Genomic DNA, 12,205 nt, shown 5'->3' with positions numbered 1-12,205 from the left:
CTGCCCCCCCCCCACCGCCCACACCCCCAAAGAAGAAAAGGCCCAGGTCAGAGAAACCATTTTTGTTGACAGTTATCTCCCTCACCTGGGGAGCTGAGGCCTTGAAAACAGGAAACCACCTGGGATGGGGTTTTGTCACCTCACACATACACCCGCGTGCCCACGCTTGCACACGTGCTGCCCACATCCGCAGCCCGCGGGGTCTGTGTGGAGATGCTCGCTGGAAGCCTAAGGATAAAACAAGCTGTGCAAAGACGGTGGCCCCCGGAACGCAGACATCCAGGAGAGGGGGGCGTCCCAGAGGCCCGGAGAGGAGAAAGGCAGATGACCCGGGGTCCCTCTCATCGCACTCCTGAAGGCCCCAAAGCGGCTCTGCGCCCCAGACGGTCCGGGAGCGGGATGCGGTCGGCGCGGGCGTGGAGCGGCCGCTTTTCCGTCTGAGCGTAGAGTCGGTTCTCGACCGAGACGAAGCTGCTGCGCGCGGAGGCCGGCGGGGGCGCCCAGGCGCCGGGGCTCTGGGGTCGGCGCGCGGCGTTGGGGGGGAGCGGCACCCATCCGGGCAGTGGCTGGGGTGGGGGGACCGGGTGCAGGGTTGCTGGGCTGAAGTAGTTGGTGGTCGTGGCGGCGGCGGCGGCGGAGGGGACGTGGAAGGAGGTCAGGGAGGCTTGGCCGGCTGCCTGCAGGGGTGATGGGGACGGAGGCCCGAGTGAGGCTCCATCTCCTGGCCCCCTAGCTGCAGTTCCCTCCGTTCCCCTCCGAAACCAGCCCCCATCCTCACACTGGCTCTCCCGTCTGTCTGGGGGCCGCTGTGTCTCGGCGGCTGAAGCTTCATGACCGACCTGGGGAGAGTGAGGGGGGTCAGAGGCAAAGCGTGTGGCCGGCCTGGGATGGGGGGAGATGGGGGCGGTGGACTGGGCTCAGCGGGGGCTGCGTCTCACCAGTGCCTCTGCCGACGCAGGAGGTAGAGAAGGTAGATGCAGCCAGAGAGGAGGACCCCCGAGACCCCCAGGATCCCAGCCAGGTCGGCCCGCAGCACGGGGGCTGGACTGGGAGCAGGGAGCTCTGTGCACAGAGACATACCAGTCAGGTGGCTGGCGCCCCAAGTCCCTCCCTGTCCCGCCGGCTCCCCTCCTCATCCGCCCCACCTTGATCTGTGCTGAGGGACAGATTCCCACAGGCCTCCTGGGAGCCCTCAGGGAAGGAAGTGAACTTGCAGCAGAAGGTGGTGTTGGAACTGGAGCCCCTCCCTGCCGTGGGAGCCCTTTCCAAGGTGAGGGAGACGCTGGTACTGGTTTCCCAGCGGGCCTGGCAGGCAGCTGTCCATTTCTTGGTGCCAAATATGGGGTGCAGCACAGCCAGCGTGGTCCCCCCAGCACCGTCGGGGCCCCCATAGCTCACAGTCACCAGGGAGATGGAGCCCGAGCCCAGGAATCCACAGCGGACGGTGAAGGAGGCCTCGGTGGCCTCCCTCTGAACCTGCAGCCACACCTCCGGAGTCCCTGCGGGAGAAGGTGCAGGGAAGAGGTCTGGGCCTGGGTCTCCACCCGCACCCAGGGCCTCTGCTCCTCTGCGGCCCCCACTCACCAGCAGTGAGGCAGAGAGTCAGCAGCGCCCAGAGCAGGCCCAGGGCCCGGGGCCTGTCCATGGCTCCCCTCTGGCCCGGGCTCCAGGGGGCTGTGGTCGTGGGGACAGCACTTGTATTTCCGGTGTCATCGCAGGAAGTTTTACGTATGAGGATGAGCCGGCCCTGGGAGCAGCTGCTGGGTACTCTCTGCTAACCTGCCCCACTTCCTTCTCTGAATCTGGGGTCGAGGAATGCCCCCCCCAAGAAATTTAAAGTGACAGTGACAAGGTTTTCCCTGTTCCCACGCTGAGCTCCTGTGTGAGCGGGACGGTGGCTCAGGTTGCCAGCCCTGCCCTGCCTGTGCATACCAGCCCTGGGGGGAGATATGCTTCAGGGGGGCCTGAGAAGATGCCCTTCCCTGGAGAGGGATGGACCCCCTGGTTTGTCTTTAGGAAGAAGGCTGAGACATACACCACCACGCCCAACCTCCCTGAATGGAATGTGGCAGAACTTGGGGAGAGGAAGCGGAGCCCACCAGGCACAGCTGGGCTGTGACCTGCCTGCAGAGCCCTGCTCCATCTGCGCCTTCCTCCCCACAGCTGAGGGCAACTGGCTTCCAGCTCCTAAGGCCAAAGGCGCAGTCGTCTGCAACTCTTCACTCATCTCCAGCCCATCAGGAAATTCTGAAGGCTTCCCATCCTGACCACCTGGCCTCTCCTTAACCACCCTCACCCCCTCCCCGCCTCGGGCTCAAGCCGGCTCTCCCCCTGGCAATCGCTCTGCGTCGCTCTCCTGTCCATCTTCCTTTATGGAACACACACTGACGAGAGGGCTGCTGTCCCAGTGACAGGTGCTCAGAATGCTTTGCGTCCTGTCTTGTCTTCCGCTGAACTTGCACCTGGGCTGAGAGTGGCTTGTTGAGCTTAAGGGATAGAGCCACGGGTCTGTGTGGAGGACTCCTGTCCGGGGTGTGGTGAGAACTCAGAGGGCAGTGGTACTGAGGCCTGCCCTGCCCACATGCCCCTGATTCAGCATCTCTTCAGATTCCGTGGTGCCAGCCATCAGCCCCCCAGTCTCAAGTGAACCATCCACACCGGAGAGCCAGAATAAGCAGGGCCTCCGGGCCAGTCGCTTCATGGCACCCAGCCCAGCTGGCGTGCATTCTCTTACCCTTCGACCCTCTCTCAGGCTGGGTGCCGGTCTCCAGACCTGACTCAGACCTGCTCTCTCACCCGCTTTCTCCCCTCCTGCTCCCCTGAGGTGAGGGAGACCTGTGCAGAGCTCGCCCACTTCACGGAGGCCCAGCCCAGGGCGGATGCCGAGCACCAGGGTGCACGGGGCGGACTTCAGCCTCTCTAGCCGGGAGGATCCTTTTCTTCTCCCCACTTTGCGAAGCCCAGGTCAGGCCCCCCCAACTCTAGGAAGCCCCCCCACTCTAGGAAGCTGTCTCGAGAGTGCTTTTCCTTCACGGATAGCCACCCGCCCAGATGGCGGGCCCTGGGTGGTGGCTCTTTTATTAGCCTCCACACGGTCCAAGTACATAGGGGAGCTCAATACTGGGTGACGGATGAATGAAAAGCCCCGCACAAAGTTAGCCATTCACCAGCATTTTGCTGTTTTTTTCAGTCTTGTAAGTCACATCGTCCCCAGTAGGTTCTCATCGTGTGGGATTCGGACTCCACATGTGGTGTTTGTTGTTGTGTTTGAAGAGTAGAGAACATTACTGTTCTTCGCCAGCCGCCTGCTCCCTTTTCCCTCTGCATGTTAATTTTCAGTAAGGTTAAGAATGTCCATCTTTTATTGTTTCTAGATTTTGTGTATTGCTTAGGAGGGCCAAATTATAACGTCATAGTTTTGTTTCTATGCTTAACTCTTATGAGAGTTTATGTTTGATCCATGAAGAATTTTAATTTGGAGCTGGTGTTATTTTACAATTTAGGATGCCAGCCAATGTCCCCAAGCCCCTGTTGAATAGTCACTCGCCATCTTTTAAAGTTGTTATTGGTGGTTGAGTTATAACATTAGTTTCAGGCATACAGCATAGTGATTTAAATTTTTTATAGATTATGCTCCATTTAAAGTTACAAAACATTGGCTATATTCCCTGTGCTGTACAAACCTTGTAGCCTTATGTTTTTAAATTGAGGTATAGTTTATGTCCAATATTATATGTTTCAGGTGTACAACAGTGATTCACAATTTTACAGGTTATATTCCATTTATAATTATAAAATATTGGCTATATTCCCTGTATTACATACTAATGTCATTCTGGCTTATTTAATTCATAGTAGTTTGTGGCCCTTAATCGCCCACCCCTGTCTGACCCCTCTGCCATCCCTCTCCCCACTGGTAACCACTAGTTTTTTTCTCCATGAGTGCTTTTCTGTTACAGTCACTGGTCTGTTGCGGTTTTTAAATCCCATGTATAAGTGGTACTGCCCAGTACTTGGCTCTCTCTGGCTCATTTCGCTGAGCGTTCGTGCCCTCCAGGCCCATCTGTTGTGATGCTGTCACCTCCCCCCTTATGCCGGTCGCTATTAGTTTATGCATCTAGGCGCTCCTGTGCCGGGTGCATGTGTATCTTCAGTTATTGCTCTTGGAGTGACCCCTCGATCATGACGTAATGCCCTCCTTTGCCTCCTATTCGGTCTTTGTTGTGAAGCTGGCTTTGTCTGCCATTAAGTATTGGTGCCTCAGCTTTCTTTTGATCCATTTGCATGGATACCTTTTTCCATCCCCTCTCTTGGTCTCTGTCTCCTCAGGTTAGAAGTGAGTCTTGCAGGCAGCACATATACGGGTCTTGTATCCATTTAGCCACTCTGTGTCTTTTGATTCAAACATTTAGTCTGTTGACATTAAAGTGATTACTGATAGGTATGCACTTATTGCTGTTTTATTAACACATTACTGACTGGGGAATTCCTGCAGAAACTAACACCTGTGGTGTTAATGTTGACTGGGGGATTTTTGCAGAAACTAACACCTGTGGCATTAATGTGTCTCCAGTCCAAGTGGTGTTTTCTGCTTGTTTTTGTAGTTCTTTTGTTCTTTTTTGCCTTATTCCCTTGTGAACTGATGACTATCTTTAGTATTTGAGTTTCTGTGTGTGTGTGTTATAGATTTTTGGTTTGTTGTTACCATGAGGTTTACACATAGCAGTCTATATATATGTGTGTGATTAAGTTGCTGATCTCTTGATTTCAGACACATTTTAGTGTCTTTTTGTTGTGCATCTCTTAACTACTTATTGTGAGTATAGATGATTTTTACTACTTTTGTCTTTTAATCTTACTAATAGCTTCGTGTGTGGTTAACTTACTACTTTTCTGGTATACTTGCCTTTACTAATGAGGTTTTTCCTTTTGTAATGTTCATGTTTCCAGTAGTTAGCTTTTTCTCGCTTGGGCAAGCCCCTTTCAGGTTTCTCGGTTTGGTAGTGCTGAACTCGTCCAGCTTTTCCTTGTCTATAAAACTTTTGATCTCTCCATCAAATCTGAACAAAAGCCTCGCCGGGTAAAGTATTCTTAGTTGTAGGTTTTTCTCTTTGACCGCCATATCACGCATCTCCCTTCTGGCCTGCAAAATTCCTGAAAACTCAGCTGATAGCCTTACGAGAGTTCCCTTGTATGAATCTGGTTGCTTTCCCTTACTGCTTTTAATGTTCTTGTTCTGCCAGTTTAATTACAGTGTGTCCTGGTGTCGTCCTCTTTGGGTTGATCCTGTTTGGGACTCTGTGTTTCTTGGACCTGAATGTCTGTTGCTGTCCCCAGATTATGGATGTTTTCAGCTCTTATGTCTTCAAATATGTTTCCTGCCCCTTCCCCCCTCTCTCTCCGCCTTCTGGGACCTCTGTATGTACATGTTAGTGTGCTCCATGTTGTCCTGGAGGTCTCTTAAAACCGTCCTCATTTTTTATTTTCTTCTGTTCAGCTCTAGCAATTTCCACTGCTGTCTTCCAGCTCTCTGGTCCATTCCTCTGTATCATTTAATCTGCTTTTTTCTAGTGTATTTTTCTCTTTACTTATTACTCAGTTCCTCTTTATATTTTCTAACTCTTCCTTAAAAACTTCTAACTTCTTACTCTGCTTTTCTATTTTTCTCTGAAGTTCTTTGATCGTCTTTATGGCCATTACCTTCAACTTTTTATTGAGTAGATTGTCTCCACTTCACGTACTTCTGCAACTTTGTCTTTTTCCTTCTTTTGTAACATGCTGCTGTGTCTGTCACCTTCCTCCGCTTACTTTGCTGTTTTTATTTCTATGTAGGGCCAGACTCTTTTTCATGAATGTATTGGAATTCCTGGGCTTCCCTGGTGGCTCAGACAGTAAAGAATATGCCTGCAGTGCAGGAGACCTGGGTTGGATCCCTAAATTGGGAAGATCCCCTGGAGAAGGGAATAGCAACCTGCTCTAGTATTTTTGCCTGGAGAAGTCCATGAACAGAGGAGCCCGGTGGGCTACAGCCCATGGAGTTGCAGAGTTGGACATGACTTGAGTGGCCAACACACTATCTGGTAGATGGCTTACGTTTTCTGGTCTTGGAGAAGTGGCCTTTGGAGGAGACGTCCTATGTATCCCAGCAGCGCACTCCCCTCTGGTCACCAGGGATACACGCTCTAGGGGTGGCCCTGTGTGGGTTATGGTGGCAGGCTAATTACTGTGGGCAGTCTGGTAGGCATAGCTGGCCCCTAGTTGCGCTGGCTTCTAGGCCCTGTCTTGTGCGGTCTACCAGCTCCTAGTTGGGGCCTGATCACAAGGCAGCTAGCTGACTGCAGAACCCCAGGGGTCCTGGGACCAGTGCTGGTTTACTGGTGGGCAGAGATGGGTCCCAGGGTCTCTGGTTACTGGGCCGTGTGGATCCTGACATTGGTGTCAACCTGCTTGCTGGGTGGTGCTAAATCCCAAGTTCTCTGGCCAAGGGGCCCAAGGTGTCCTAGAATTGGTGAGCAGGGTCCAGGGGGATGCCAGGGCTGGTGCCTACCTGCCTGCTGATGGGTGGGCTGGGTCCCACTATGGCAGACTACAGGGCAGCAATGGTCTGGGGCTAATATCTACCTGTTGGCAGGTGGGGCTAGGGCTTGCCAGCTCGCTACTAGCTGGACCCAGGGCCCAGGGGTCTTGGGGCTGGTACTTGCTGACTGATGGGTTGAGTTGCATCCCAGAGGGAGGAGTCTACATGGGACTTGCCAGCGCCAGTGTCCTTGTGGTAGAACAAGCTCTTCTGCCAGCACTTATGTCCCCAGGGTGGACGCCGGTTGCCACCTGCCTCTCTGGGAGACTCTCCGAGGTGGCCTGCCTCAGACTCTTCTGCCCGGAGTCCCCCACCGTGTGTTTCTATGTGCCCTTTAAGAGTGGAGTCCATTTCCCACAGCCCTCTGGCCCCTACAAGCAAGCCCCACCAGCCTTCAAGGCCATTCTGCAGGCCCATCTTCCCAATGGCTTTGGCGCCTGATGTGGGCCGCCAAACCCCATGGTCCATGGGGAGAACCTCTGCAACCGTAGTTACTTTTGTATCTGAGGGTTGCTTGCTCTGGGTCGACTCTGTCCTAACTCTGCCCCTCTCACCCATTTTGTGGTTCCTTCCTTATATCTTTAGTTGTAGATCTTTTCTGGTCTTTCTCAGTAATTCTTCTGTGAAGAGTGGTTAATTTTGGTGTACCCATGAGAAGAGGTAAACTAAGGGTCTTTCTACTCCATCTTGCCAAGTCCCCTCGGTCTCTTGGTGTCCTAATCATTAATTCTCACAAAGGGGCCTACTTCTGGGTTCTTTCCTCATCTACCCATTGATTTGATTATTCCAGTGTCAGTATCACATGGTCCTAAGTAGAATGCTTTTCTGTTCTGATGTATGTGAAGGCGCTCATCCTTTCTCAGAACTTCTTGGCTATTCCTGAACAGTCTCCAGAATTTTGCGCTCTGGAGACACAAAGGTCATTAAAATCTTAAGTACAGTGAGCCCTGTATTCACCACTGTTGGTCTTTGCCCTCTGGCCTGGAGGTACAGGTCAGATAACACATGTCTGGTACTGGCCACCTCCTGCTCTGACATCTCTTGGTGAAACCCCTATGGCCACAGCCCCAGTCCTCCTGCAGAGCAAGCAGTGCCTGTGATCAGTCTCTGGAAACCTCGAGGGTTTGAACTGGGGCTAGGATTTCCCAGGTCTTCACGATCAGGCAAAGCAGCGGGAAAGCTGCTTGAGTGTGACTGGAGGACCAGGTGAATGGCACGGGGGCAGCACTCCGCCCACGACAGGCTCCAGCCCTCTCAGTGGGTCCTGGTGACCATCCACAATGAGGACCATCCTCATTTTGAGTTTGTAGAGACAGACTCATTTTTACATCTATTTAAAATGTGTATAATAGGCCACTTAAGTTCTTGCTTCAAAATAATGTAAAATATTATATCTGAGTGTATCAGTTCAGTTCAGTCACTCAGTCGTGTCCGACCCTTTGCGACCCCATGAATCGCAGCACGCCAGGCCTCCCTGTCCATCACCAACTCCCGGAGTTCACTCAGATTCATGTCCATCGAGTCCGTGATGCCATCCAGCCATCTCATCCTGTCGTCCCCTTCTCCTCCTGCCCCCAATCCCTCCCAGCATCAGTCTTTTCCAATGAGTCAACTCTTCGCATGAGGGGGCCCAAGTACTGGAGTTTCAGCCTTAGCATCATTCCTTCCAAAGAACACCCAGGGCTGATCTCCTTCAGAATGGACTGGTTGGATCTCCTTGCAGTCCAAGGGACTCTCAAGAGTCTTCTCCAACACCACAGTTCAAAAGCATCAATTCTTTGGTGCTCAGCCTTCTTCACAGTCCAACTCTCAACATCCATACATGACCACAGGAAAAACCATAGCCTTGACTAGACCTTAGCCAGCAAAGTAATGTCTCTGCTACTATGTGCTATATTTGTTAACTATGAAACTAACGTATGTGAATTGCTCCTAACAACTGCCTTAAGAGCAAATACTTTATCCAGCATCACAAAGCTAGCAGTACACAGAGAACAAAAGTTGTAGTTCCCAAACTCACTCTAACCACCATGCTCAGCAGCTTGTCCCAGTGAAAAATTTAAGTGGAATAATAAGGTTTTTGTCACGAAAGCCGCAGCATCTGCCACCTCAGCAGAAAACCTGTGCTGAGTCCCCACCTCAGGTGCCCTTGCCATCCTGATGGGGGAGGCCAACACACGACCCTGTTTTTCTGCTTCTACCACACCACTCAGCCCATGACTGGTCTAATCTACTGAAGTAAATGGACTGTCCTTTAGGTCTCCCCAGCATTCTGAGCCCCTGCCCTCTAGTTTCCTGAGGTTCCTGGGTTCATCTTTAGTGAGTTTGCTGGCTTTCCATTTCTCCCCTCCTGCCTGAGCACTCTTCAGGGCCTATTTCTCAGCAATCCCACTCAACACACAGGGTTTTCAGGGAATCTGTGCTAGAGAGTGAATTGCTTTGTGGCTTCTTCTCAGGATCCTGATGTTCCCCCCTTTTCCCTGGGAAGGAACTACAGAGAAGGCCTTAAAATGTATTTATGAAAATACCATCCCATTCTGTCACGTCATCCAAGCACAAATTCTTTCATCTTGTAACCCCCAGGGTCAGTGTTGCCTGGAGTTCAAAGGGGAAAGTGAAAACTTTAAATGTTTCTTAGTGGAAGGCTTTTCTCAACAAACTGGAAAAACCCTCTTCACTTTAGGAGAGAACACCAACTCCTCCAGGGCTTCCCTGGCGGCTCAGATAGTGAAGAATCTGCCCACAGTGTAGGAGACCTGGGCTCGATCCCTGGGTTGGGAAGATCCCCTGGCGGAGGGCATAGCAACCCACCCCAGTATTCTTGCCTGGAGAATCCCATGGACAGAGGAGCCTGTACAGTCCATGGGGTCACAAAGAGCTAGACGTGACCGACACTTTTTCAACAACTCACCTTCTGGCAGAGCTCATGGTTGCAAAGGAAGAAAAAGTCTTACTGAAAAATATTTAAAATGATTTAAGCAGTGATTCAGCAGACAGGCCAGGCACAGCAACGCCAGTCCCCTGCAAACATTCATGTCACTGTCAACACGGGAAGGTTCAGCCGTGCAGAGGCCTCCACCTCTCCTGCCCGGACTGGCCTCAGCTATGGTTCCATCCTGACCTGGGCCTGACTGACTGGAGCTGCTGCTTAGGAAGCCCCAGCCCTACCTGAGCCAGCACGGGGCTTACTGGCACAGAACCCCCCCAGGGCTGCAGCTGTCAAGGTGGAGTGCCTGCAACTCAGGTGGTACAAAATATCCACTGGTGTCAATGCAGGAAAAATGAACATTTCTAAAGATAATAAAAAGTTAACTTCACTGTATTTTCAAGTGACACTGGTGCCCTCACTTTGGGTACACATGCCATGGTTCACCACTAACAAGGTCAGTATCGAGGTCAGAGAAGTAAACTCAGCTCGCGTGACCAACTGCAACTTAACGTGCTACAGGATGTAGGGGGTTTTTTGTCCCAAACAATGTGTTTCTCCCTCTAAGAATGCTGTTATTTCAACTTGGAAATCACTTTCTCACCTGTTGACAAGTCTTCCAAATGAAGAATCTCAGTGGGTTTTGATTCATCTGTTTAAAAAGTAACAAATGCAGCCAAAGAAGCACTCGTTCCATTTGGATTTAAATATGTTTGAAAGATACTCTTTTCAGTTAAGAAGTTCAGTTTATTTTGATAATTTTAAACACACTTTTAACTAGAACTTCAGAAAATAAGCCATGATTTAAAAAATGTTTCTCATAACAGGGGCGGAGATAAGATGGTGGAGAAGGACATGAGCTTCCCCTCTTATAAAAACGCCAAAATCGCAGTGAACTGCTAAACAGCCACTGGCAAATGCTGGGACCTACCAAAGATATCCTACATCCAAAGACCAAGTAACCACAAGGAGACGATAGGAGGGGTGCAATCGCAATCAAAATGCTTCGTGTTTCTCACTGTGCTCTCAGTATAATGTTTCTTTTAGAGCAAAAAAGGAGTTTTTGTAGTGTTAACCAATAAAATACTTTAAAACATTCCATAAATTCATCCATTACATGTGAATGCATAATAAAAGAGGTGGCAAATGTTTATAATTTTTAAATTGACAAATATGCCCAAAGCATCTTGTGACTCTAAGGTTCTGTTTCAGTTACTAATGCTGCATAATGAACCCCCCAAAATGGTGTAAACACCACTGTTTAGTTATGCTGTTGGATTCTGTGGGTCAGGAATCTGGAAAAGGTACTGGGAAGATGGCTTGTTTCTGTTCCCCGATGTCTGGGACCTTAACTAGAAGACTCAAAAGCTGAGCATTAGAATCACCTGATTCACATCTGAACCACGTCTGGCCGCTGGTGCTCAGTACAGGCTAGGACCTCAGGGCTGCTGGAGGGACAACTCCATGTGACCTCTCCACGTGGCTGCTGGAGCACCAAGAGTATCTCAAGAAACAGGATGTGGAAGCTGCCAGTTTATTCAAGCTCTGGTCTTAGAAATTGGCCCAGCATCACTCCACCATATTCTGTTTACCCAGCACTCACAGAGCCCATGTTCAAAGGAAAAGGACTTAGACCCAAACTCTCAATATATGAAGAGTGGCAAAGAATTTGGGGAACATGATGTAAAAGCATGCACAGATTCTAAGGTTGGGACTCAGCCTCCTACACTGGTCTGTTGGCTGCATAAAGATCTCCAATTTACAGAGCTTCCAACTTTCTTTTGATCTCATGAAATACCAGCTTGATTGGTATTTAAGTAACTTGGGATTCTTTCTCCTCCTAGACCCCTAGTGACCTCTGTATCTTCACCTTGGTCTTCCCACTCTGCTCCCAGACCCCAGAGAAAAGGCTCCTCTCTGGAACTGCTCCACTGAATACAGGTAAAGGTGCCCGGGGCACTGGCACTCTGCCTTTCTAAAATGGGACTCACAAACCCAACTTCTAGCTTTTATCTGGAGGGACGGAGGAGGAGGAAGAAATTAGTTTGGTTGAGTGACCTCATCACAGGAAACCATGCATCCTTCTGCAGAAACCACTAGACCGGCTGGATGACTGTGTCCACCCTGGGACGCCACACAGTGAGAACTTGAGATTGATTACAGCAGACGGGCAGGACAGGGAAGAACTGAAGTTGTATCTAAAAGGAGAGGCTGAAGAGTTCCTTAAACCACACAAGGAAGCAGTCACAGCAGAAAAGTGACAACAGTTTTCAGGTATTTGATTACTTGTTAGAGGGAACGGAGAACAGTGTTTCAAGAAGCAAAATGAGAACAAGTCAGTTCCTAGAAGTCCAGTAGTCAGAGGCTATTCTATGGAGTCTGGGTGAGAGATGACGGCAGCACTGACAGGAGAGAGATCAGAGAAATTCTGGAGAATGACTTGCCAGGACTTGGTGAGGAACTAGCTGGGGGATGGAAGGATGAGGAGAGGGTGGTGGTGAGGGTTTGGGGTTGGACATTCAGAATATCTTCTGAGTTTCTTCCCAACTCTCAGATACTGAGGTTCTGTAACAAAGTTCAAGTTATAACAGGTGTCTCTGGGATGAGGGCGTGAAATTATCCCTAGAAAGAAGCACATGGGTGAGGGCTACCAAGACATGGAAACTGGCCTGGTCTCAGTGGAGGCACACGGTCTGCCCTTC

At 50.7% G+C, this 12,205-nt stretch overlaps 1 protein-coding gene across 1 annotated transcript; it reads right to left on the bottom strand.

Annotated features, from left to right (window-relative positions):
• Positions 1 to 341: 341 nt before the first annotated feature.
• Positions 342 to 1,645, bottom strand: PVRIG (PVR related immunoglobulin domain containing). Its single transcript, XM_068967546.1, has 5 exons — positions 1,585 to 1,645; positions 1,146 to 1,499; positions 939 to 1,062; positions 779 to 839; positions 342 to 677 (listed from the first exon to the last, which is right to left on the bottom strand). Exons 1-5 carry the CDS (start codon positions 1,643 to 1,645, stop codon positions 342 to 344), a joined length of 936 nt encoding a protein of 311 aa, XP_068823647.1.
• Between the last annotated feature and the right edge of the window lie 10,560 nt (positions 1,646 to 12,205).

Source organism: Capricornis sumatraensis, chromosome 3, assembly GCF_032405125.1.
Source record: "Capricornis sumatraensis isolate serow.1 chromosome 3, serow.2, whole genome shotgun sequence".
NCBI lineage: Eukaryota > Metazoa > Chordata > Mammalia > Artiodactyla > Bovidae > Capricornis > Capricornis sumatraensis.
This window is presented reverse-complemented; position numbering and strand designations above follow the sequence as displayed.